Below are 23130 nucleotides of genomic sequence, written 5' to 3' on the forward strand. Positions count from 1 at the left end.
CAGCAGGCGGACTCCCCAACTCATTGCGCCACCAGGGAAGCCCGCCACCGCCAGGAAAGCCCTAAACATTTTTATACAGCTTTCTTTTTTCACTTAACAACACATCGTGTATGTCTCTCTAGATCAATAGGCAGAGATTCAATGCACGCTGGTTCGAGCTGTGTTAACAGTCTGGACAACTATCAACCGCGTTGCTCCCAGAACCCTTCCCCCTCCACACAAACGCTTTTATACATAACTTCTTTACCGTTCCTTTGACTTCTAGAAGATTCTCAGAAGAAAGATTGCTGGGTCAAAGGTGACGCACATTAAACATGTTATTTAATTAATTAATTAATTTATTTATTTTTGCGGTACGCGGGCCTCTCACTGCTGTGGCCTCTCCCATTGCGGAGCACAGGCTCCGAACGCGCAGGCTCAGCGGCCATGGCTCACGGGCCCAGCCGCTCCGCGCGCGGCATGTGGGATTTTCCCGGGCCGGGGCACGAACCCGTGTCCCCTGCATTGGCAGGCGGACTCTCAACCACTGCGCCACCAGGGAAGCCCCATTAAACATTTTAATAACTATTCCGGGATTACTTTCCCAAAGGGCTCTAACACTTCACAATTCCATCAGCGACGCTTGTGAGGGTCCCTGTGCCCCCAATGGCCTTTAATATTCCATCTTCACTCAGCGGGGGGGGAGAAACGGCTTTTATTTTTAAAAGGATATACTCTTTCATGTTTAAAATAAGGGATTCACTGCCTGCACTGAAAAGAAGGCTAACACTTAAGGCCGTTTTCCAATTCAGCGTGATTGCTTTCCCTTGGCGAAGCCCCTGTTCCTCTTCCCAGTTTCCCTGAGCGTCGTCTAGAGTTCAGCTTCCGCGACGCCGCCCGGCCGTTGGCAGGTGGGCGTTCCCTGTTGCTCCGCCTAGCGCCGGGGGCAAAGGTGCGGGGTCAGCTAGCCGAGCTACTTCCCGAGGCCCGGACTCTGAGGGGGCGGCGCGCGCTCCCGGGCGGCCCCACCCCCCTCGTCCAGGCGAAGGCGCTTCGAGAACGCCGAGCGCGGCCCCCAAGGCTGTGGTGACTCTTATTCTTTCACCACTTTGAGGGACCCGGCGACGAATCCCCGGGACGCCAAAGAAGCGGCTGCGGACTTCCGACGGGGAGGGCGTGAGGCCTAGAGCCGCTGGGGGCGCTGGGGCCGGAAGGCGCCGAGCCCCGCTCAGCTGCGGGCCGGGGGCGTGGCGAGGCCGGATTCTGTTTCCCCCCAGGCCCTGAGGAGCTTTCGGTTTCATTTCCGGCCGGCGTCTCCACCTCGCGGGAACCGCCCACGCCCCTCCAGTCCCAGGCTCGACGGCCATGGCTCCGGACTCCCTCCTCCGTGAGGTGACCCAGGCGCTGTGCGCGGCCGGGGGCGCTTTGGAGCTGGAGGAGCTGCGGCGCCGCTTGCGGGCGAGCGTCGGCGGGGACGTGCTGGAACGGCTGTTGCGGGAGCGCGGGCGCTTGGCGGTGGCGCGGCGGGCGGCCGGGGACGGCGCGGCGGCCGTCGAGCGTCTGGTGCTGGCCGTATCGCCGCTGCGCGTGTGCGGCGCGTACCAGGGCTCGAAGCCGAGCTGCGTGGGGCTCTGCGCTCAGCTGCACCTCTGCAAGTTCGTGTTCTACGGCAAGTGCAAGATCCTGAGGGACAGGTAAGGCGCCGCGCACCGGAGCCCGACGAGGGGAGAGGGCCTCTTCGCTCCCAGCCCGGTCTTGGCCCTTCGTAAATTCGGGGGCGACAGTGAGGTGGCTGTTCCCTGGCCTCTCCCCGGAATTCCCTTCAGCGAACATTTATCGAGCATTTACTGAATACCCGGAACTGTGCGCCGGACTCCGCGTCGAGCGGTGTCCTCTGGGCCCCTGCGGTCTCGGAGAGCGACTTAGAGCCCAGCAGGGGGTGGGACACCCTGGGAGGGGCAGTACCGGGGTGGGGCTGGAGAGCGTTGGCCGAGGGAAGAGGGAGGGAGCTCCAGAAGGAAAGGGGCTGCGGCTGACTTCTGCTCGGAGCTCCAGAGCGCCCCGGGCTCCAGAGCTGGCCGTGAGGGCCCACGCAGAGGCGGGCTCTGTGCCCAGCAGCCGAAGGACTCTTCTGAAACCTTTCTCACTTGCTTACAAGCCGGCAGTGGCTTCTGCTGCATTTAGAATAAAATGCAAGCTACTTACCGTCGCCCCCCGTGTCCCTCAGGGAACTGGTCCCTGCCGGCCCTCCATCCTGGTCCCCTCCGTTGATGCCCTTCTGGTCCGGGAACACTCCCAGTCTATCTCGTGACCTCTGCTCTCCTGGACCGCCTTTCCTGGTTTGCCTGCTGTATCGTTCAGGACTCAGGCATCACTTTTCTTCCTCTCCATCACATTGTTCTGTTTACTTTTCTCATAGCGCCCGTCATGGCCGCGCATTCCTTCAGTAGAACTGAAAACTCGGAGAGCAGAGGCCCCTCTGTCTTGGCCCTGGCTGGCCTTTTCCGGCCCTCAGCTCTGTGCTCTGCGCCTGGCAGGTGCTCAGTGAGATTTGTGGAGTGGATTAATGAGGTTAATGCTAAAGAATTTGGACCTCACCCTGAAGGTGATGGGGCCCGTCAAATGGCAGGCGAGTAGCCATCAGCTGTGCGTTTGAGGAAGAGATCTTAGTGGTGCGGGTGCTTATTTAGAGGAGGATGTGATGCAGACCTGTTTGGAAGCTAGCCCCGTTATTTAGAAGAATTAGTTTCTTTTCTTTTTTCTGCCGTAACATGGTGGGCATTATTTGTTGCTCACATCAGGTCTAAGAGTAAGGTTTAATCGTCAGCATGGGTTAGGGACCTGGATGCACGCAGTCATTTAGGGACCCAGGCTGGCGGACCTAGACTCTCCCCTCCTCAACCCATGGCTCCTAAGGCCATCTGGGTATCAGGTTCCAAGGAGCAGGTGGAGGAGATGGAAAGTAGAGAGCTGGTGAGAGGTTTTTGTGGGCCAGGTCTGGAATGGTAGCTATCTTTCTGTCCATGGCACCTGCACCACAGGATGTCTCATGACTCTGCCTGGGTGCAGGGGGAGCTGGGAGATGTGATCCCTGGGAAGCAGCTGCCCAGAAATACCCTGAAGAGGAAGGGACGTATGTGTGAGGAATTTGGGAGAGTTGGTGAGAGGGTGGTGACAGGATCCAAGAGGCGATGACTCATTTTTCTTTATTAGTGTTGACACAGAGCTGACTTCCCTTTCTTACTGTTGACAGAGAGCGGGAGAGGGTTTTGTTTCAAAGTGTGCCCAGCGGGTAGCTATCCAGCTCTGAAGCTTGGGAGGATCACCAGGGCCCTGAGATGCTAGTTTTGGGACTTGCTGGGCAGTGTATGCCATGGCTGCAGCACCAGGAATGGGTTTGATCCAGGTGGAGGCTGAGAGTGGAGGGAGCCCTGGGGCAGTCTGGCCTGCAGGGGGGCTGGTGGAGAGGCAGCACCTCCGGGCTGGAAGGCCGGGCACACCTGGAGAGGAAGGCAGACACAATAAATGGCGGATGGAGGGACCTAATGACAGGGACCACTGGTGGGCCTTATTAATGTCCGTAGTGGGTAAAGTAAAGATGGCAGCCCTATTAGGCTAATTCCCAAAATTTGGGGTCAGATTTTATTTGTCTTGGAAATCTGGTATTTACTGGCCTGGATGATCCGGAGTTTTCTTCTTTTTTCCCTCTTCCTTGTGGTTTACACAGGACAGTTTGTTGAACCTTCCTTCTCTGGCTGTTTCTGGGTTGCATAAGGGAGAGTGGGTGTAGTCAGCTGCACATTCTATACTTTCCCTGCGAAGTTACTTGTCTTCCTCAACCACAGGGTCAGCTGTCTCAGAAGTAGATCATCACTGCTGCTTTTGTTCATTGGCGACAGTTGGGGAGGGTCCCAGGTCCCCAGTTCCATCCTGTGCTTAGGGGGCAGTGAGCACAGTGGTTCAGAGCCCAGCTCCAAGGCAAGCCTGCCTTGTCTCTACCCTGGCTCTGCTCCTTGCCCGCTGAGTGATCTTGGGCAAATTAGTTTTTATCTGAGCCTCAGTTCCCTCATCTGCAAAATGGGATAGTATTACCCACCTTATAGGCTTGTTGAGGAGAGTACGAGTTAACTCACGAAACATTTAGGCAAACCCTGGTTTGTGGTAAATGCCCAATGAGTTTTAGTAGCCATCATCATCATCGTAATTACCAAGCCCCTCTGCCTAGAATGTTCTTCCCTGCTCTCCGTGCCTGGTTCCTCAACCCTAAGTATTTGGCTCAGGTTTTATACCTTCCAGGCACCATCCCTTGATTGCTTCCCCCACTTCTCTCAGGCTCAGGTGCCCCCTCTCTGCGCTGATGCATCCTGATCATAGCTGACCTTGCATTTCCCACAGCATTTTAGAGTCATCTCAATGTCTGTGTCTCCACTAGAGAGAGGAGAGGAGTTGGATGATTCTAGGGTTTTCAGCCTGTGCAGTGGAAGAGGGAAGTTGCCCTTTACTAAGATGGGGGAGCCCATGGGAGGTGCAGGTTTGGGGGAGTAGATCCAGGGGTTCAATTTTCTTTTGAGATGCTTATCATAGGTATGGCAGTGTCTTGAGTCAAGCAAATGCTATTTACCTGACTCTTCTGGGTCCTGTTGACTCAGGTGATCATTTGAAGGCTTATCTTTGGATCATTGGGGCATGGTGCCAGTGCCTGGCTCACAGAGAGTGTTCAGGAGGGGCTTGTTGATCAAAAGAATGCAGGAGGGGAGCAGAAAAAAGGGCTGGGCCTCAGTAGTGGGGTGTGTGTGTGTGGTGTGTGTGTGTGTGTGTACACGCCTGTATCCACACTCATTTATTCAGCCAATGTTAAATGCCAGTAAGTGCCCAGAGACTGGCATGCTGTGACTCTGGGGGAATGGCTCCATCATTGTTATCAAAAACCTGCTGAGAGGTGCTTGCAAGGCACCATCTCTTCCTTTGTAAATAAGCACTATGATTTTTCATGGCATAGACATGCTGGTTTTCTCTGGTGCCTCTAAATAATGTCAGGAACTATTCCTGAAAAATTTTCTTAAAGATTGATTTTACCAGCTGTATTAGTTTGCTTGGGTTACCTTAACAAGGTACCACAGACTGGGTGGCTTAAACAACAGAAACTTATTTTCTCACAGTTCTCAAGGCTAGGAAGTCAGAGTTCAAGGTGTCAGCAGGTTGGTGTCTCCCGACACCAACCTTGGCTTGCAGATGCCTTCTTCTCCCTGTGTCTTTACATGGTCTTCCTTCTGTGTCCTGATCCCCTTTTCTTATAAGGACACCGATCAGATTGGATTAGGCCCCCCAGTGAACTCATTTTAACTTAATCACCTTTTTGAAAGACTCCAAATACAGTCACTTCTGAGGTACCGGGAGTTAGGACTTCAACGTAAGGGTTTTGGGGAGACGTTTCAACTGTGACCCTAGCCCTGCTTCTTTGCAGGAAGGACTGTAGGAACGGTCACAACTTGACGTCCGAACACAACACGCGCGTGCTGAAAACTCAGGGCGTGGACCACCTCAGCTTCAGTGAGCTCTGCGTGCTCTTGTTACAGAATGACCCCTTGCTCTTGCCGGAGGTGAGTGCCAGGAGAGGGTGGGCCTGAGTGTAAGTGATGAGGGAGGGACCAGGAGGTGGGGAGACAGGAAGACATGGCGGAAGAGAGGCCAAGGGCCCCACTGTGATCGCTGGGGTCTGCCTGGAGGGAGACCTGGACTGAGCTCCTGGCTCTGCTGAGTTTTAGCCCTGAGATCTTGTGCCAACCTTGCTCCCTCTTGAAGCCTCCTTTCCCTCCATGTCACTTGGGCTGGTACCTCCTTTGCAGGGCTTCTGTGAGGTTGGGGGAGCCCGTTTGGCCAGTGGCTGCAGCCAGTTGTTACACAGAGCGAAGGGAGTGAGAGATTCTAGCTGGCCCGTCCCTGTCTAGCAGGACTTAGAAAAATGCAGGTGCCACAAGACCCCGGAGGTCTGTGGGGAAGTTTTCTAACTTGGGTTGATGTGAATTCTCATACTGCACTTCAGACCGTAACCACCCACTTGTTTTGAAGCTCACTGCAATGGTCATGGACTAGCTTGAGTCCTAAGAGAAGTGGACACCAAGGTGGGATTGGAAGTGTGAGAGATTTATTGGGGAGGGAGCAGAAGAAGGTGGGGAAGGCTTCAGCTGGTGTTGGTGCTCTGACATCTGTGGCAGGAGAAGGGGAAGGAAAGGGACCCAGTAGGAAGAGACCCTGACTGCAGTGCAGTTCTCAGGAAGCTTCTACCCAGACAGCGAAAAGTTCTGAGCTAAAGTCCCTGTTGGTTGGCATCCTGTGTCTCCCCAGAACAACCTGCCCGGTCATTGGCTGAGAGCAGCGCTTGGGAGCGCCCTCTGTGTAAAGAGGGCGGCTGCAAAGTGCAGCAGCTGGGCCGAGAGTTGCCTGTGCTCTGTGGCAGACCTGAGTGGTGGTTCTGTGGCCAGCACAGGTTCTGTGGGATGCTCTGGCACTGCTTCTTGGATGAGGCAACAGGGATTAGATGGATATATTTTAATGACAGTGCTTCCTTATTACTCAGTTGAAACCTCCCATTTGAGAAGGATGCTACATAGCAAATGACTGGCACATAACAGGTATTAAGTGTTTTCCTTTGCCTTTTGAAAACTAGTATAGATTTAATTCACCTAACCTTTATTGACAATCCGTTACAGACAAGGCACTGGTGGTAAGGAGGTGAAAGACCCTTTCTGCTCTTCCGGGGGGCACAGCTACTGGGTGGGACAGTAGCGGATGATATCATCGGCGGATGATAGCAAGGTGCTGTTGTAGGTGCTTTAGCGGGAGTCAGTGCTCTGGTCTCGGGGGCACAGTTTGGGCACCGGGGAAGGTGCCCTGGAGTAGATGGTGCCTGTTCTGGGTGCTGGAGGGTGAGTGAAGGATGAAGGTGTGGGAAGAGGGAGGCAGAGAACAGGGAGCCTACCTGGTCAGGGCACAGTGTGTAAGTCGGCACGACCTGGACTTAGGGGGAGGGGAGAGAGAAATGCGAAGGTGGAGGCTCAGCCATACAGCCTCCTGTGTCACAGGCAGGATTTGGGACGAGGTTGTGTTGGGAGGGTAGGCATTAACTTTTTGGAGTGATCACCTTGTTAGTGGTATGAGAACTGAATCAGCAGGTGACCGGCCTGGAATGCGCAGCCTCTGTCTCCTGGGGTGTGTGGGGTGCTTCAGGACACAGTTGCCAACACATGGGGGCTGTGACCAAAAGCTCAGATCCAGGGCAGCTTTCCTGCCAGGTCCGCTACTCTCAGGCTAGCCCCCTTATCAGTTGACCACTTGGGGGCAGCCACCATGAGTTGAGCACCCACTGTGTTCCAGGCATTGTATTAGTCACTTGGTATATTTCTTATTTAATTCTCACAATAGCCCAGCAATGTAGGTGGCATTATTCCCATTTGGGGGATTAAAAAATGGAATCTCAGAGCTGGTGAGTGGCCTGCCCAAGGTCAGACAGCTTGTAAGTGGCAGGATCAAGGTTAGGGCCCAGCTCCCTCTGATCTTTTCCCTCGGGGCTTCCATTTCCAGAAGGGACCCCCTGCTGATCTGGGCCTGGGTTCTGTAGCCCTCTGTTCAGTGTAATGCCTGTGAGTTGAGTGAGTGGGCCCTTGGTGGTCTCTGGTTTAGTTCCCATCTCCAAGAACGTGGAATGTAGAGGAAAAGGAACAGTTGATTCAAGTTCAAGCCCCACCTTACCAACAACCCAGTCCAGCAGGTACTGTATGTGCCAGGTGTGTTAGACAGCTGTGTGACCCAGGGCAAGCCTGTTAGCTTCTCTGAGTCTCATTTTGCACTTGGGAAATGAAAGGGCTGTATTTGGCTTTCTTGAAGATACTTTAAACCCTCAGAGCCTGTTTGACCTAGAATTGGAGAAAAAAAGTGTTGGGAGAAACTGGGCCCTGAGTTAGACAGAGTTGGTGAATCAGTGGGGGCAGGGGGTAGGTAGCGTGTAAGGTTTGTTAGTAGTGTAAGGTTTGTTGTGTGAGTTACATTAAAATGTTGTTTCATGTGAAGGGAGCAGCTCTGATCAGCTGAATGTACTTTGGATTTTCCCGGTGGAGGGGCTTGTTCTGAGCAGTCCGCTGTCCTCCCCGGGTCCCATTTACCAAGGGCATGTGCTAGCGGCGTCCATCTAGAGTGAGGGGTGTTCTCAGAGCTGTGCGATCAGTGTCGCGATGGGATCGCAGCCTTGGCTAGGTCTCTGGAGGAACCTCTTTCTCTAGTAGGAAGTAGTAGTAGGCTCAGTAAGGAGGTGGTGTTGTGTGAGGCCTTTCTAAGCTGCTGTCTTTTTTCCTTTTCTGTTAACAGATCTGCCTTCATTACAACAAAGGACATGGACCCTATGGCTCTTGTTCCTTTAAAAAGCAATGTGTCAAACTCCACATCTGCCAGTATTTTTCACAGGGTGAATGCAAGTTTGGCACTGGCTGTAAGAGATCCCATGATTTCTCTAATGCTGAGAACCTGGAAAAACTGGAGAAGTTGGGCATGAGGTCAGAGCTGGTGAGCAGGCTGCCTTCCATTTACAGAAATGCTCATGACATCAAGAATAAGAGCTCTCCCTCCATCAGAGTGCCGCCTTCTCCCTATGTGTCACAGGGGACTTCTGGTAAGGCTCTGGGCTGGGGCTCCTGGATGCCAGCTGACCGCTAAATGGCATGTGTGACTTTGGGCAAGTCTGTGCTGCTTCTAGTAAAATGCAGTTGGCCATCCCCTCCTGGCCAGTGGGGCCTGTGAAGATGAGTTGAAGTCAGAGCTGTGAACGAGCAAGACATTCTAAACAAATGCCGACTGGTGTCGGAGGGTGGGTGAATTCTCTCCGGGCCTCGTCTGCACAGAGATGGGAGATGCTGCTTCTCCCTATCCAGTCTTCCCTCTGCCCCCCTGGAGAGCTTGTTTTCCAGTGAGGGACCCCAGAGTTAATGCCATGCTGTACAACTCTGGGGCCATCCTTTGCATTGCATTCTGTTTATATATATATTTTTTAATGAGTGAGTGAAGCATATTTTATTTACTATTTTTGAATGAAGCATATTTTTTTTTTTTTTTTTTTTTGCGTTACGCGGGCCTCTCAGTGCCGTGGCCTCTCCCGCCGCGGAGCACAGGCTCCGGACGCGCAGGCCCAGCGGCCATGGCTCACGGGCCCAGCCGCTCCGCGGCATGTGGGATCCTCCCGGACCGGGGCACGAACCCGCGTCCCCTGCATCGGCAGGCGGACTCTCAACCACTGCGCCACCAGGGAAGCCCCTGAAGCATATTTTAATTTCAGCTCTCTTCTTGACATGAATGGATCTTTTTCGTCACTGCAGATTGACTTTGTTCACCGCTCATCTCTAGACAGTGCCGACCACAGTAGGCACTGAGACATTTGTTGAATGGATGAATCTGTCAGGACACTTTTTAAAAAAATTTTTTTGAGAAATATCAAGCTTAGTGACAGGCAAATGGGGGGATTTTGAACAGAGATAGTTTATTTAATAAGCATTTCTTGAGTACCTGTTGGTTGGGACGTGAATACCATGGTCCCTCAGGGAGGCTGTGATGCCTTGGTGTCCTTTGGATTTTCACAGTATCTGCTGTAGGCTGGCCATTCTGATGATCCATTTTCTCATTCAACAAATTTGAGTCCTGGCCATGTGCTGGCCACTGTCCTGGGCCTTGTTTATACCTTAGTGACTGTGAGCCGTGGCTCCCCCCTACTTGTTAGCTGTAGTGATAATCTAGGATTTTTAATAGAATACTTCCTAAAATACCAGTGCCAGGATGACCAGCAAACAAACTTATCACTCTAATCTTACCTGATTTTTATATTTGAAAGTTGTCCTTGTCATATGTTTTTTCTTTACATTTTCTTCAATTATTTTTGGTTAGTTTCTTTCAACAGTAAGAAGCCTAGAAGCAAACAGGTTTTGCTTTAAGTAGTTTGTTAAAAGTGTCAATTGGATTATGGCCTTGTTAGAAAGGGAGGGGAGGATACCTGCGCCTGGGGGGAGAGGGAGGCCAGCTCTAAGTCTCCACAGGTGTGGGTTTTAAGGTGCAGCCTGTGGCTGTCTGAGGGGCCTATAAAACAACAAGGGAAGATGAATAACAAAATAGGGAGGGTTTGCTAATGAGTTTTATATGCTTATATGGTTGGCAGTTGGGGCCCACTGAAGTGTAATTATTAGGTAATGGCTCATTGAAGCACTTCTAGTAAAGGTAAACTTTGAGAGCACTTGCACGCTCTTGTTATATTACAATATTTGAAAAAAATTATTTATTTTTATTTATTTTTGGCTGCATTGGGTCTTCATTGCTGTGTGTGAGCTCATTACGGTGACTTCTTTTGTTGTGGAGCATGGGCTCTAGGCACACGGGCTTCAGTAGTTGTGGCTCGCGGGCTCAGTAGTTGTGGCGCATGGGCCCTAGAGCGCAGGCTCAGGAGTTGTGGCGCACGGGCTTAGTTGCTCCGCAGCATGTGGGATCTTCCTGGACCAGGGCTCGAGCCCGTGTCCCCCGCATTGGCAGGCGGATTCTTAACCACTGCGCCACCAGGGAAGTCCCTACAATTTTGATAATTAACCTAAATTAGGTTTCATTGTGAATTGTGGGCTTTCTGTTTATTGTTTTTTTTTTTTCTTGGTATTGGCACCCGATTCTAATAGTTCATTGACAAGTATTTGCTTTTGCAATCAAATCTAGTTTATAAAATGCAGCCTTCACTTGCTCTCTGGGCTCATCACATCAGTAGATACAGAAGGAAAATGTGTTGGTTAGTGGTTCCCCCCTATTAAAAAAGTGTCCCAGGTTACACGGTTGAAGGCTTCTGATTGAGTCAATCTGAGGTAGAGCCGGGCACTTCTATTTTTAAACAGGTCTCCTAGTGAATTGGGTGCACAGCCAGAGTTGAGAAAAGACTCACCCCCAGCCCCCAACAATGACATCCTGGATTTGGCAAGCAGCCCTGTGACCTTGGGCTCCCTGATTCCTCCCTAAAAAGCAGAGGGCCCACCTTATGTCTGAGGGTCCTTTCATCCAGAACTTTATAAGATTTTGTGAGGTTGCCTTGCCCACTTTTGCCTCGTGCAGAGGGAATGAATGAATCCTTTTTTCTCTCCTTTGTACCTTGAACTACCCCAACCCCGTGTCAGAAGCATCTGTGATACATCTTTGCAGTGTTTCTTTGTAGAAAGAAGAGATGCAGGTTCTGTGTCCCCAAACACTGCCAGCCAAGAGGAGAGTGATCAAATTTGCTTGTTCCATATCTGGAAACGTTGTACCTTTCAAGGTGAGTCAGGGGAAACCCCTTCATCCACTTGTGGGCGGGATAACTGCTTCTGGTTCCCAGAGCTCTGCTCTGACACCACTCCTCGAGGTCCTCTCCCCCCTGTCCAGAGAGGGTCAGGCCATCTTAATTGTGAGCTGGTGGCACTTCAGTGATTTTGTTGAGGAGTTGAGGGTGGTAGGAACTACTTGAGTTTCTAAAGATCAAACTGTAGATGGGGAGCATGACTGTTTGGTTCATGCAGCAAATGAGTGTCAAGTGTTGCCCCTTGGTCAACGTAGCGTGAGGTCAGAGACCTGCAAAGGCACTTGGATGCCCAGTCTAGTGTCCTTTATGGAGGGAGGTTGTAGTCTCAGAGATACCTTAGAACCTAGGAATGCCCTCCCTCAGGAGGAGACACCTGTGTTCACTCTTGGGGGATGGGTATTTATTTAAGTTTGGGGTTTCTCTCCACATTCTCTCTTTTATCAGAAGTAGCAAATCTTGTTTTTTGTGTGGGTGTGGGTGTGAGACTGTATTTTCACTAAACCTTTGTTCTTGCTGCTGTCCTGGGCTTTGATTGAAGAAAGATTCCTTCTCAAATTTGGTGACTCTGCTTAAAAAAAAAAAAACAAACACCAAAACTTCCTGTTTTGTTTTCAGTCTTTAAAAACTACCCAAGCAATTCATGAATACTTTCACTTTGTAAAAGAGTGAAATGATACAGAGTAAAGTCTGAAGTCTTCCTTCAGCCTTCTCTGAAGGTAAACATGTGACGTGTGGTCATATTTGTTTCACATATTTTTCAACAGATGGGAACATGCACATATTTAATCTGCTTCTTTTACTTAATGGTGTGTCCTTGAGATTTTTTCTACATTAGTATGTATGTGTATGTCTACTGGGATTTTAAAAACAACTTTGTAGTATTTGATGAGAGTGATTTTTTTCCCTTGAGCATCTGAGTACACATGTGTATTTCCATAGATAGATTCCTGGAAATGGAATACTAGGTCAAGGAATATGTGCTGTATATATACATATATGTGTGTGTGTGTGTGTGTGTATATATATATATAGTCTTAAAAATCAACATTATTAGTTATAATTTACATACAATAAAATGCACCCATTTTAAGTATACCCTTTGAGTTTTGGTAAGTATGTTTGCCCCTGTAACTATCACTATAATCTAGATACGGAACAGTTCTCTCATTCCAAAAATTCCCCTTATGCCCCTATACAGTCGATCCTCACCCCCCAGTTTCCCGACCCAAGGCAATCCTGATCTACTTTCTGTTGATGTAGAGTAGATGTGTGTTTTCCAGAATTTTATATAAATGTAATCATACAGCGTGTATTCTCCTGTTGCATGGATTAACTACAAGTTGTTTATCCATTTATATGTTGATGAACATTTGGGTTTCCAGTTTTGGGCTTTTATAAATAAAGCCTCTATCAGTATTCATGTACAAGTTTTCATGTGGATGTATATCTTCCTCTCTTGGGTAAAGACCTAGAAGTGGAATGTCTGATCATATGATAAATGTGTGTTTAACATTACGAGATACAGCCAGACTGTCTTCCAAAGTGGATATATTTCGCCTTCCCACCAGCAGTGTGTGAGTGTTTTGGTTGCTCTACATCCTTGCCAACACTTGGTATTGTCAGTCCTATAAATTTTAGCCGTCCTAGCAAATGAGTAATATCTCATTGTGGCTTTCATTTGCATTTCCCTGATGAGTAATGATATTTAACATTTATTTTCATGTGCCTGTTGGCCATTTGTATGTCTTCTGTGAAGTATCTGTTTAAATCTTTTGCCTATTTTACAGGCAGATAACAATTTTGTTAAGATATTAAGTATATTTCATATAGTATACAATTCACCCATTTAATGGTTTTTAATATAGTCAGAGTTGTGCAACCGTCATCACAGTCAATATTAGAACATTTTCTTCACCTCCAAAGAAATCCATAACCATTAGCAGTCACTACCCATTCTTTCCTCCCCCCAGCTCCTGGCATTTACATTATGTCTCTGGGTTTGCCTGGATATTTCATATAAATGGAATCATACAACGTATGGTCTTTTGTGACTGTTTGGCCCATTTTTTTATTGGGTTGTTTGATCTCTCATTATTGACTTCTGGTAGTTTTGAATATTCTTTATTCATGTCTTTGTCAGATATAGGTATTGAAAATATATTCTCCCAGTCTGTCTTTCATGTTCATTTTTTTTTTTTACAGTATCTTTGGAAGAATATGTTTTATGTTGATGTCCATTTTAATATATTTTTTAATGGTTTGTGTTTTTTGTGCCCTAAAAATCTTTGTCTCTTCCAGGCCCAGGAAAATGTCTCTCCTATGGGTTTATTTTTTTCCCAGAAGTTTATAGGCTTAGCTTTTATGTTTAGGTCTGGTGGTTTCTCTTGATCTGTTTTCTCCAAAAATTATTTCCTTAGGGGTTGATTCTTCTTTGTGAGTTAGCTGCCTGTCTGTGTTATTTTTCCTCGTGTGTTGGGTGGCTCTTGGTTGTGTGCCCATGCTTGGTACTCAAATCCCTGTGCCTACTGGTGGAGGCCGATTCTGATTCCAGGCTTAATGGGGAAGAGGCGGTAAGTCTTGCTTGGTTGCGGGGGCTGCTAGCGTATGTTCGAAGGTCAGGGCGGGGGCTTTGATGGCTTTCTCGCATGCTTCTCTCTCCAGCCCCTATATCCACACCCACGTGTTCCATGGGACAAAGAACAAGGTTGCTGGGCACAAGCAAGGCACTGATGGGGCACTTGCTCCACTGGGTCCTGATTCCTCTCAGTGCTCTTGTCCGGGTGTCTTTCTTGCTCCTTGTTACGTCTGACTCTGAGTTTGTGAAGCCCCCATCTCCTTCCTACTTCTGGTGTGGCTCTCTTCTGCATATTCTGCATGTATTTTTCTCTCTTTGTTGGTTTGGTTCTTACTGCTTCATATTTTTAGGAATTCTTTAGTAATTCTGGTCTTTTGATGGTACTTCCGTTTTCCAGTGCTTTTGGATTTCTTCTTCTCTGTGATCTGTCATTTTAAGGGAAGTAGGGAGACAGGGGATGTGGATGTGGGTACTTTGCCAATTTGATTTGGTTTCTGTGACTAACCTTCTAGAAAACCTAGGCTTGGGAGTGCAACAGTGAGGTGGGGAACATTGGAAGAAGGGAGGGAAACTGAGAGAGGGGACAGAAGGACCAGGAAAGTTGTAGCAGAGAAGGGGCTTTACACCCCCAGCGCTGAGCTAGGACTCCGCTCTTGCTATCTTCATGGCTGCAGTGGCCTGCGTGGCATCCTCCTCCTCAGGGCACCTGCCAGCTTGTGAGCAGCTTGGGCTCCATGCTCAGGTTGGATTAAGAGCTAGAAGCCTCAGACCTCACAGTGCCTTCCCCTGGCCCCTATGTCCTTCCCAAGGAAGTGTCAGCCTGGAGAGGGGTGGGTGGTGCTCCTACCCTGACAGGTGCCTTCTTAAGAGGAGACCCTTTCTTCAGGTTGTCCAGGACTCACCTGTGCTGGGCTGTATAGATGAGCGACTGAACACTCATTCCTCATCATTTCACTTAGTGCCCCTTAGGAGGAAACAGGGAATCTTATTTGGTCGTGACCTCTGGACCACAGCTGTGGCCTTATCTCTTCAGCTCAAGCCCCTGGTTATCACTTTATTGTCCACACCCCTGGTCAGGAGTCTAAGAGGGCTCCATTTGGCCTGGTGTGAGCCATCCCTGCCCTAACTCTGGACAGGTCAGGACATCCTGACTCCCCAGTGGGGCTGTTTCTAGCCTGGTTGAACTTGGCAGAGATTTCCTTGGTTGGGGTCCCTCCTCCTGTTCTCTAAGCCCTGTCAGCCTGGCCCCAGGCCTGGTCTTTGACAAGCCCAGGCCGTCTCCCCACTTCCTCCCCGGTCCCTGCCACCCCATTGCTCCCTGGCAGGGTCTCTGGGAAAGAAGTGGCATTAAGACTTGCCTGAAAGACTGCGTACGATGTTAGAAAATTTTAATTTTTTTCAGGTGTCAAGTTAGCCATGCTTCATTGTTATTATTTTGAAAGATGAATTAAAAATGTACAAAAAACAGTAAGAAATGTCTTCGCCACAACCCTTTTCCCCAGCACCCAGATTCCCTTCAGAAACAGTCATTATTACTAGTTCCTTGAATATTTTTCCATCAAGATTTTATACAAGCACAAGTGTGTATGTTTAGTCTTTCTCTTTACACAGGTGCACTCTATGAACGCTCTTTTGTATCTTTTTTCACTTAACTAGATGTTTAATTTTTTGGACTGCATATTTTTGTGGTTCAAAATTCAAAACAAATCTCTCCTCATAACTTTGTGCTGCGCCACCCAGTCCTCCCATCTCCCCCCACCCCCAGCAAGGAATAATGTGTGCATGTATGTGTATTTAGTCCGAGTCTGGCTAATCTTGTTTTTTCTATTCTTTTACCCAAATAGAGGCATTCCACACCTATGTATCTTTCTACCTAATAGTATAAATCCTGCAGGTGTCAGTGTGAAGATTCCCATTGCTCTTCTTTTGTGTCTCTCTTTCCTCTCACAACATTCCTCCGTCAGGATGTACCAGAACCTTACAGTCTGTTGAAAGGTAGAGGGAGGGTGTGGTCAGCATTCCAGGTAAGCGGCTGGCATGAGCCAAGGCAAGGTGGGCAGGAGGTGCTAGGAGGTACAGCCCCGGGAGCACACGGAAGGCATGGGGGAGTAGTTGGATGGAAACCGTAGACCCGGGCTGTGTGTACGATGCCTTCAGGAGGTGGGGTGTATTGAGGAGGGGTGAGTAACTTAGCAGCCAGAAAGATCAAGGTGGGCTGAAACCACACTGCTGACCCACCTGCTGTAGGACCTGCTGGGGTTGGGATGGTTCTGGTAGAGACGAACCTGCTCCCATTTCTGGTGTGACTACGCCCCATCCAAGTGTCACGTGTATAGCAGTAATGCACGGACAGACTGCCCCTGCAGACATGGAGCCTTCGACCATCTATCTCATGATCAGCTTCTTTACTCTCATGACATGAAATTCATAAATAATGTAACCCACCAACACACAGTTTTTTAAAAATCAGTTTAATGTGTTTAATGTCCTATTAACAAGGGAGACATAAAAGGTAAGTGTATATCCTAAAATGCATAGTATTTGGTATCTAAATGCTCAGGTATGACTGCATTAAAAAAGGCTCCCTCATAGATTTCCAGAATGTTCCCAGGTCAGCAGGCAGCACAATACCCCTTGAGAACCGTGGGACTGGGCCAGGCTGTGTATTGCCAGTGTGCTCACTTCTTTATATTTTTATTTCAGATAGGTGCAGTAGAGTTCATTTCCATTTGCCATATCGATGGCAAGTCTTAGATGGAGGCACGTGGAAGGATTTGCATAAAATGTACCTTATTGAGGAGGCCTATAGCAATCCTGCAAAAAACGGGTATGAAATATGTCACTTGTGTCTGCTTTGTGCCTGGACTTTTGTGTGTGGTACGGGAAGTTTAGATACAGAAGGGTTTAGTTTTGATGGGCTTCATACACAGACGCACACACACAGAGTAAGGAGGCTGGAAGCTCCGTGCATGAAATTGGAAGTTGATGGTCATGCTGGTGGTTAGTGCCCTTGTTGCCCCATCTTTCTCTTTTTTCACGGAGGAGCTATGGGGAGAGAAGGGGTGGGTACCAAGTAAGTTCTGAATTATTTGATGCTGGGATTGATCATGTAAATATATCCTCATTGATGAGTCCAGAAAAGCAAGAGGCAATCATTTGTGAGATTTATAGCCCTTGCCTGTAAAGTCATACAGCTGAACTACTGTTTATTGTTCAGCCTTTTTTATTTTCCTAAGTATGTCCTAGTATTTTCACTTAGTCAGTTGAGAGTAAATGGGGAAGTCCTGGGTGGCCTTATTTTCAAATCTTGGATTAAACTTGCTAAAATGTGTTGCCAAGAAGAGAATTTGAGCCCGTTTTTGAGTGGATAAAATAAATTTGTGCTTAGGGTGCAATTATGTGCAAATTGCTACTGGTAAAGCATGTGAAACAAATTATCCCCCTTCAGAAGATTAAGTGGCTCACATAACCAGCTCTTACCTACGTTCCCCCTTCTCTTTCTCTTCCTTTTTTTTTTTTTTTGAGGCTTTTTAAGTTAAAATTTATACTGGGTGACATGCCACAGATATTAAGTATATAGTTCAGTGAGTTTTGAGGAAGGTACTTACGTTTGCAGTAGCCAACGCTCTGCTCCAGCTGTAGATCATTTTCATCACCTAGAAGGTCCCCTCCTGCCCCCTTCCAGTCAGTGCCCACCCTGTAAACCACCGCTGTTCCAAAGTCTGTCAGCACAGATACTTTCTCCTGTCCTTGAACCTCATCTGAATGGAGCTACTCTGGACTGTTGCCTGGAGGCTTCTCTCAGGGCTCTGTTCTTGACGCTCCTCCCGGGCCATGTGTGCGCAGGCTTCCTTGGGATAGGTGTTCAGGGGTGCGCCTGCTGGGAGGTAGGCTGGTCCCTCCTCAGTTCTGCCAGGGGATGCCAGATTCTTTTCCACAGTGATTGTACTGCACATTTGATGTAGTCTGACGTCTGCGCTTTTCTAGTCTTCGGTGTAAAATAAGGTCTCCATTTTCATATCCCTGAGTCCTGGTGAGGGAAAGTGTCTCTTCACATGTTCAGTGGCCATTTATGCTTCTTCTGCTGTGAAATGTCTGTGCTTGTAGTTTGTTTTATTGAGGGGGAAGGTTGTGTTCTTCATTAGTTAGTTTTGGAACTCTTCAAGTTTCTGAGTATTAAATGTGTTGAAAATAAATGAACTCCTGTCAGCTTATGAAATGAAGAGAAGTATTTATCCATTCTTTCCTTTATAGTTTTATACTTTTTTTCTTTTCTTTTTTTTTTGGAGGTTCTATACCTTTTGTGTCGTAAGAAATCCTTCCTTATCCTGAGACCATAAAATACTTGTCCTGAATTTTCTTTAAAAATTTTTAACATTTTGAGAACTGTATTAACCACTCCTTGCGTGTGGTGAAGTGTAGGTCCAGTTTCATTCTTATGCAGATGAATTACCAGTTTTTCCAAAGACCACTTTTTAAAAATATATTTAAAACATTCAGAGTTTGGGATTGACATGTATACACTGTTATATTTAAGATAGATTACCAACAAGGACCTATTGTATAGCACAGGGAACTCTGCTCAATTTTCTATAATAACCTAAAGGGGAAAAGAATTTGAAAAAGAATAGATACATGTATATGTATAATTGAATCACTTTGCTGTACACCTGAAACTAAGACAACGTTGTTAATCAACTATACTCCAATATAAAATAAAAAATTTTAAAGAAAGAAGCCATTAAAAAAATAAATAAAATGTTAGGATAAAAAAAGTAAAAAAAAAAAGAAGTATTCAAAAAGTAAATAAAAAAAAACAAAACAAAAATCAAAATGAGACAAATGAACCAAAATATATATGGGATAAAGGATAAACCACATAGAGAAGAAATATTCCAAGTGATTTGTTTAATATGTTGTAATTCGACTCTACATCTTTAGAAAGATGTTCTTACGGACGAAAGAAGAGCAAAAAAAAAAAGTCTTAAACTCTACTCAGCAAAAAAATAAAATTTAAAAATTGTGATAAAATAGACATAACATAAAATTTACCATCTTAACCATTTTTAAGTGTAAGGTTCAGTGGCATTAAACACATTCACATTGTAGTGCAGCCATCTCTACCATTCATTTCCAGAAGTCAGTCGATTTTTAAACCCGCCAAAACTGAGCCAGATTTGGCAAAATGTGAATACATTCTATAGCTTAATTTCAGACTTAGATGCTAAGTACTACTTTTGTAAGTAGGCCATCTTTTTTGCACCTGTTTTCAGTGCTGTCTGTGTCAGGTGTTGAGTTAGCAAATACACACCCATCTGTTTCTGGCCTCTTCTGTTTCATTGGTCTGTGTGTCTCTGTGTCAGCATCACACTGTCTCATGTAGAAGAGCTTTACAGTACGTTTAAGCATGTGATAAGGCAAATCCCCACCTTATTTTTCCTCAAATTGTGTTGCCTCTTGGTCTTTTGCTCCTCTTTAGAAATTTTAAAATCTGCCCGTTGGTTTTCACAAAAAACACTGTCGTGATTTTTTTTAACTTGAAATTGCATTGTCTATTATCAGTTTGGGGAGAACTGACATCATAATGATGCCAAGGCTTTCTCTTCATATACGTGATAGCATCTCATTTAAACGTTCTTTAATATTTTTCAGTAGTTCTCTAATTTTCTCCATTAAGGTCTTGTATGTCTTTTGTTAGATTTTTTTTTTCTTTAGGGATTTATTAGCTTCTTCATTTCCTTTTTCAAAAAAAATTTCTCCAGTTTTTTTGAGAGATAATTGACATACAACACTGTAGAAGTTTAAGGTGTAGAGCACGATGACTTGACACAAGTATATATTGCCAAGTGATTACTGCAGTAGGTTTAGTTAACATCCAGCACCTCATATAGTTACCCCACCCATTTTTTTTCTTGTGAGAATTTTTAATATTTTCTTAGCAACGTTCAAATTACCATACAGCATCATTAACTATAGTTAATCATGTTGTGCATTACATCCCTAGTTACATTTTTTTGTTGCTGTATTTTCTCCCTGCTGATGTGTAGAAATGCAGTTGACTTTTCTATCTTATATCCTGCAGCTTTACTAAAATACCTTAACTCAGAATCTACTGATAATTTATTTGAATTATCTGTATAGTTATCTATATGTTCTCAATATCTGTATAGAAATTAATATCTGTGAATAGCAGTTTGTTTTTCCTTTTCAATTCTTACACATTTTATTTCTTTTTATTGTCTTCTTATAGTGGCTAAGATCTCCTGTACCGTGCTGAATAGACGTGGTGATAGCTGGAAGATTTTTCTTTTCTTCTTTTTTTCCTAATTGTAAAAGGAGTAATTTAAAAATGTTTTTCCTTAAGCATGTGTGAATGTTTGGATCCTTTGGCATTGCTAATCAATTCTAGTTTTATTCCTAGTATGCCAGGAGTTTTTTTTTTTAGTTGTGTATGGAAATTGAAGTTTATTGAGTGCTATTTCTATGTTAATTAAGAGCCAATGTTTTGTTCTCCTTTACTTGTTAACGCAGTGATTTGCATTAATTTTCTAATGTTAAGTCCATTGCATTCCCAGACTGAAGTCATACTAGCCTGTGTACACATGCACATATGCACATGATGGTGAGCTTTGTATTGCCAGTATTTGGTCTAAGATTTTTGTATTTACGTTTGAATAAGATTGGTCTATAATTGTTTCATATTGTCTTTGCCTGTTTTTTTAAATTGAAGTATAGTTGATGTACAATATTATATGTTACAGGTGTACAGTATAAATGATGCCTGGTTTTTATATTATGAAATTCCTAGCCTCATAAAAATGAGATTGGGATGGATTCTTTTCCTTTCCTGAAAAAATCCTGTGAAATTAGAATTATTTTTTTCCTGAATGATCATGTTTCTAAAAATTTCTGGGCCTGATGTTTAATTCCTGAGAAGATTTTAAATTACTGACCCAATTTCTTATAATTGTTTTAGGACCAGTCAGGTTTTCTGTTTTTCCTTGAGTCAACTTGGTAAGTTGATATTTTTTCTAGGAGTTTGTTCATTTTATTTATTTTCAAACTTACTGTCATAAAGTTACTTGTAATATCCCTTTTAGTGTATATGCCATCTTTAATTTTGTCCCCTTTTATAGTTCTAATCTTTTTTCTTTCCCTGTCTTTTTTCTTGATCAGTCTTGCAGAGATTTATTAATTTTACTAATATTTTTCTTTTTTAGAGGAACAAACTTTTCTCCTTTTTTGATCTCATAGATTAGATGACCCATGATTTATTTCTAAGTGTATTTTAAAATTAGTTTTTAAATTTAAATTCAAATGGATTGCATTGTGGTCAGGCTATATAATAGATTCTTCGAATTTTGTTGAGGCTTGCTTTATGGGTGTAGTACATGGTTAGTTTTGGTAAAATTCTGTGTATGCAGAGTCTTTTGGATGTGGTGTTAGATGAAGTGTGTTAATTGTGTGGTTCTAATCTTCTTTATCCTTATTGATTTCTTTGTCTGCTTCTTGTGTCAGTTACTCAAAGGTATGTTAACATTCACTATGAATTTGTCGGTTCTCCTTGTAATTCCATCAATTTTTATTTTATATATTTAAAAACTATTATGAAGTATATAGAAGTTTAAAACTTTTATCTTCCTGTTAAATTGAGCCTGTTAGTAATAGAAAGTGGATGCTTTTTATTTCTAGTAATGCTTTTATGCCTTAAGTCTGTTTCGTTTGATATTAATATATATAACTAAGCCAGCTTTTTTTTTTAGCTACTGTTCACTATTTTACTTTCAAGCTCTTTTGTTTACATTTTAGTTATATTTCCTGTAAACACTGTAGAACTGGTTATTTTTTCAGTATGACAATCTTTCTCTTTTAATCAAAAGTTAAATATTGTGGTTTATCCATTTGTTGTGATTACCTATACATTTGAATTTATTTATTCTACTGTCTGTTTTGGTTTTTGCTATTTGACCTGCTTTTTTTATTTTTCTTTTCCCTTTTTGATCTTCTCTTAGATGTTTCCACATTTGATTTTTTGTTTTCCCCCTCATCTACTAATTTGGAAGTTACATAGTGAATTTCTGTTCTTTTAGTGATTACCCTGGAAAACAGACCCTGTAACTTAATATACCTTAGTTTAACAACTTAAGCTATAATCTATACCTTTTATCATTCTCCTGAACAGTAAAAGAATCTTGAACACTTGAATTCTGACTAGTTCCATTCAAACTTATATACTACTTGTGTGAATTTGGGAAAAGTACTTAGCCGTCCTGTGCCTCAGTTTCTGCATATGTCAAGTAGATAAAAATAATAGTTCCTATATCAAAGTGTTATTTTGAGAATTAAAAGAATTAATGTGTGTAAAACACTCAGAACAATGCCAGGCATGTAAGATGTGCTGTGTAAATATTGCTTCTATTATTTTCTTAATCCCAGAAGTTAGAAATTAGCCTTGTTTTATACAGTCAATATTTGTTTAAATTTAAATGTTTACCATTTTGGTTGTTTTAATGTTTTCTTTTAATCAATATTTATTTCATATTGAAGTATAGGTTTTTTTTTTTTCTTTTTTTGGCCTCGCCACACAGCTTGTGGGATCTCAGTTCCCTGACCAGGGATTAAACATGGGCCACAGCAGTGAAAGCCCGGAATCCTAACCACTAGGCCACCAGGGAACTCCCCGAAGTATAGTTGATTTACAGTGTTGTGCTAATGTCTGCTGTACAGCATAGTGATTCAGTTATATATGTATATACATGTTTTTAGATATTCTTTTCCATTATGGTTTATCATGGGATATTGAATATAGTTTTCTGTGCTATACAGTAGGACTTTGTTGTTTATCCATTCTATTTATAAAAGCTTACATCTGCCAAACCCCACCTCCCACTCCATCCCTCCTCCATCCCCCTCCCCCCTCCCCCTTGGCAACCACCAGTCTGTCTCTGTGTCCATGTTTCTGTTTCATAGACAGGGTCACCTGTGTCATGGTTTAGATTCCACATACAAGTGATACCATATGGTATTTGTCTTTCTCTTTCTGACTTTACTTAGTATGATAATTATAGTTGCATCCACATTGCTGCAAATGACATTATTTTGTTCTTTTTTTATGGCTGAGTAATATTCCATTGTATATATGTACCACATTTTCTTTATCCATTCATCTGTGGATGGACGTTTAGATTTACCATTTTGTTTTTGCGCACAATTCCTTTGTTCATATGTTTCC

At 45.0% G+C, this 23130-nt stretch overlaps 1 protein-coding gene across 1 annotated transcript in view; it reads left to right on the top strand.

Annotated features, from left to right (window-relative positions):
• The first annotated feature begins 885 nt into the window (after positions 1-885).
• The window catches only part of PARP12 (poly(ADP-ribose) polymerase family member 12), a 45010-nt gene continuing 22765 nt past the window's right edge, over positions 886-23130 (top strand). The window contains exons 1-5 of the mRNA XM_032642175.1: positions 886-1673; positions 5444-5579; positions 8341-8641; positions 11201-11299; positions 16602-16725. Of these exons, the coding sequence (XP_032498066.1) occupies positions 1345-1673; positions 5444-5579; positions 8341-8641; positions 11201-11299; positions 16602-16725 (989 nt within the window). The 5' untranslated portion in view covers positions 886-1344. The remainder of the gene's footprint in view (positions 1674-5443; positions 5580-8340; positions 8642-11200; positions 11300-16601; positions 16726-23130) is intronic.

Source organism: Phocoena sinus, chromosome 9 (assembly GCF_008692025.1).
Source record: "Phocoena sinus isolate mPhoSin1 chromosome 9, mPhoSin1.pri, whole genome shotgun sequence".
NCBI lineage: Eukaryota > Metazoa > Chordata > Mammalia > Artiodactyla > Phocoenidae > Phocoena > Phocoena sinus.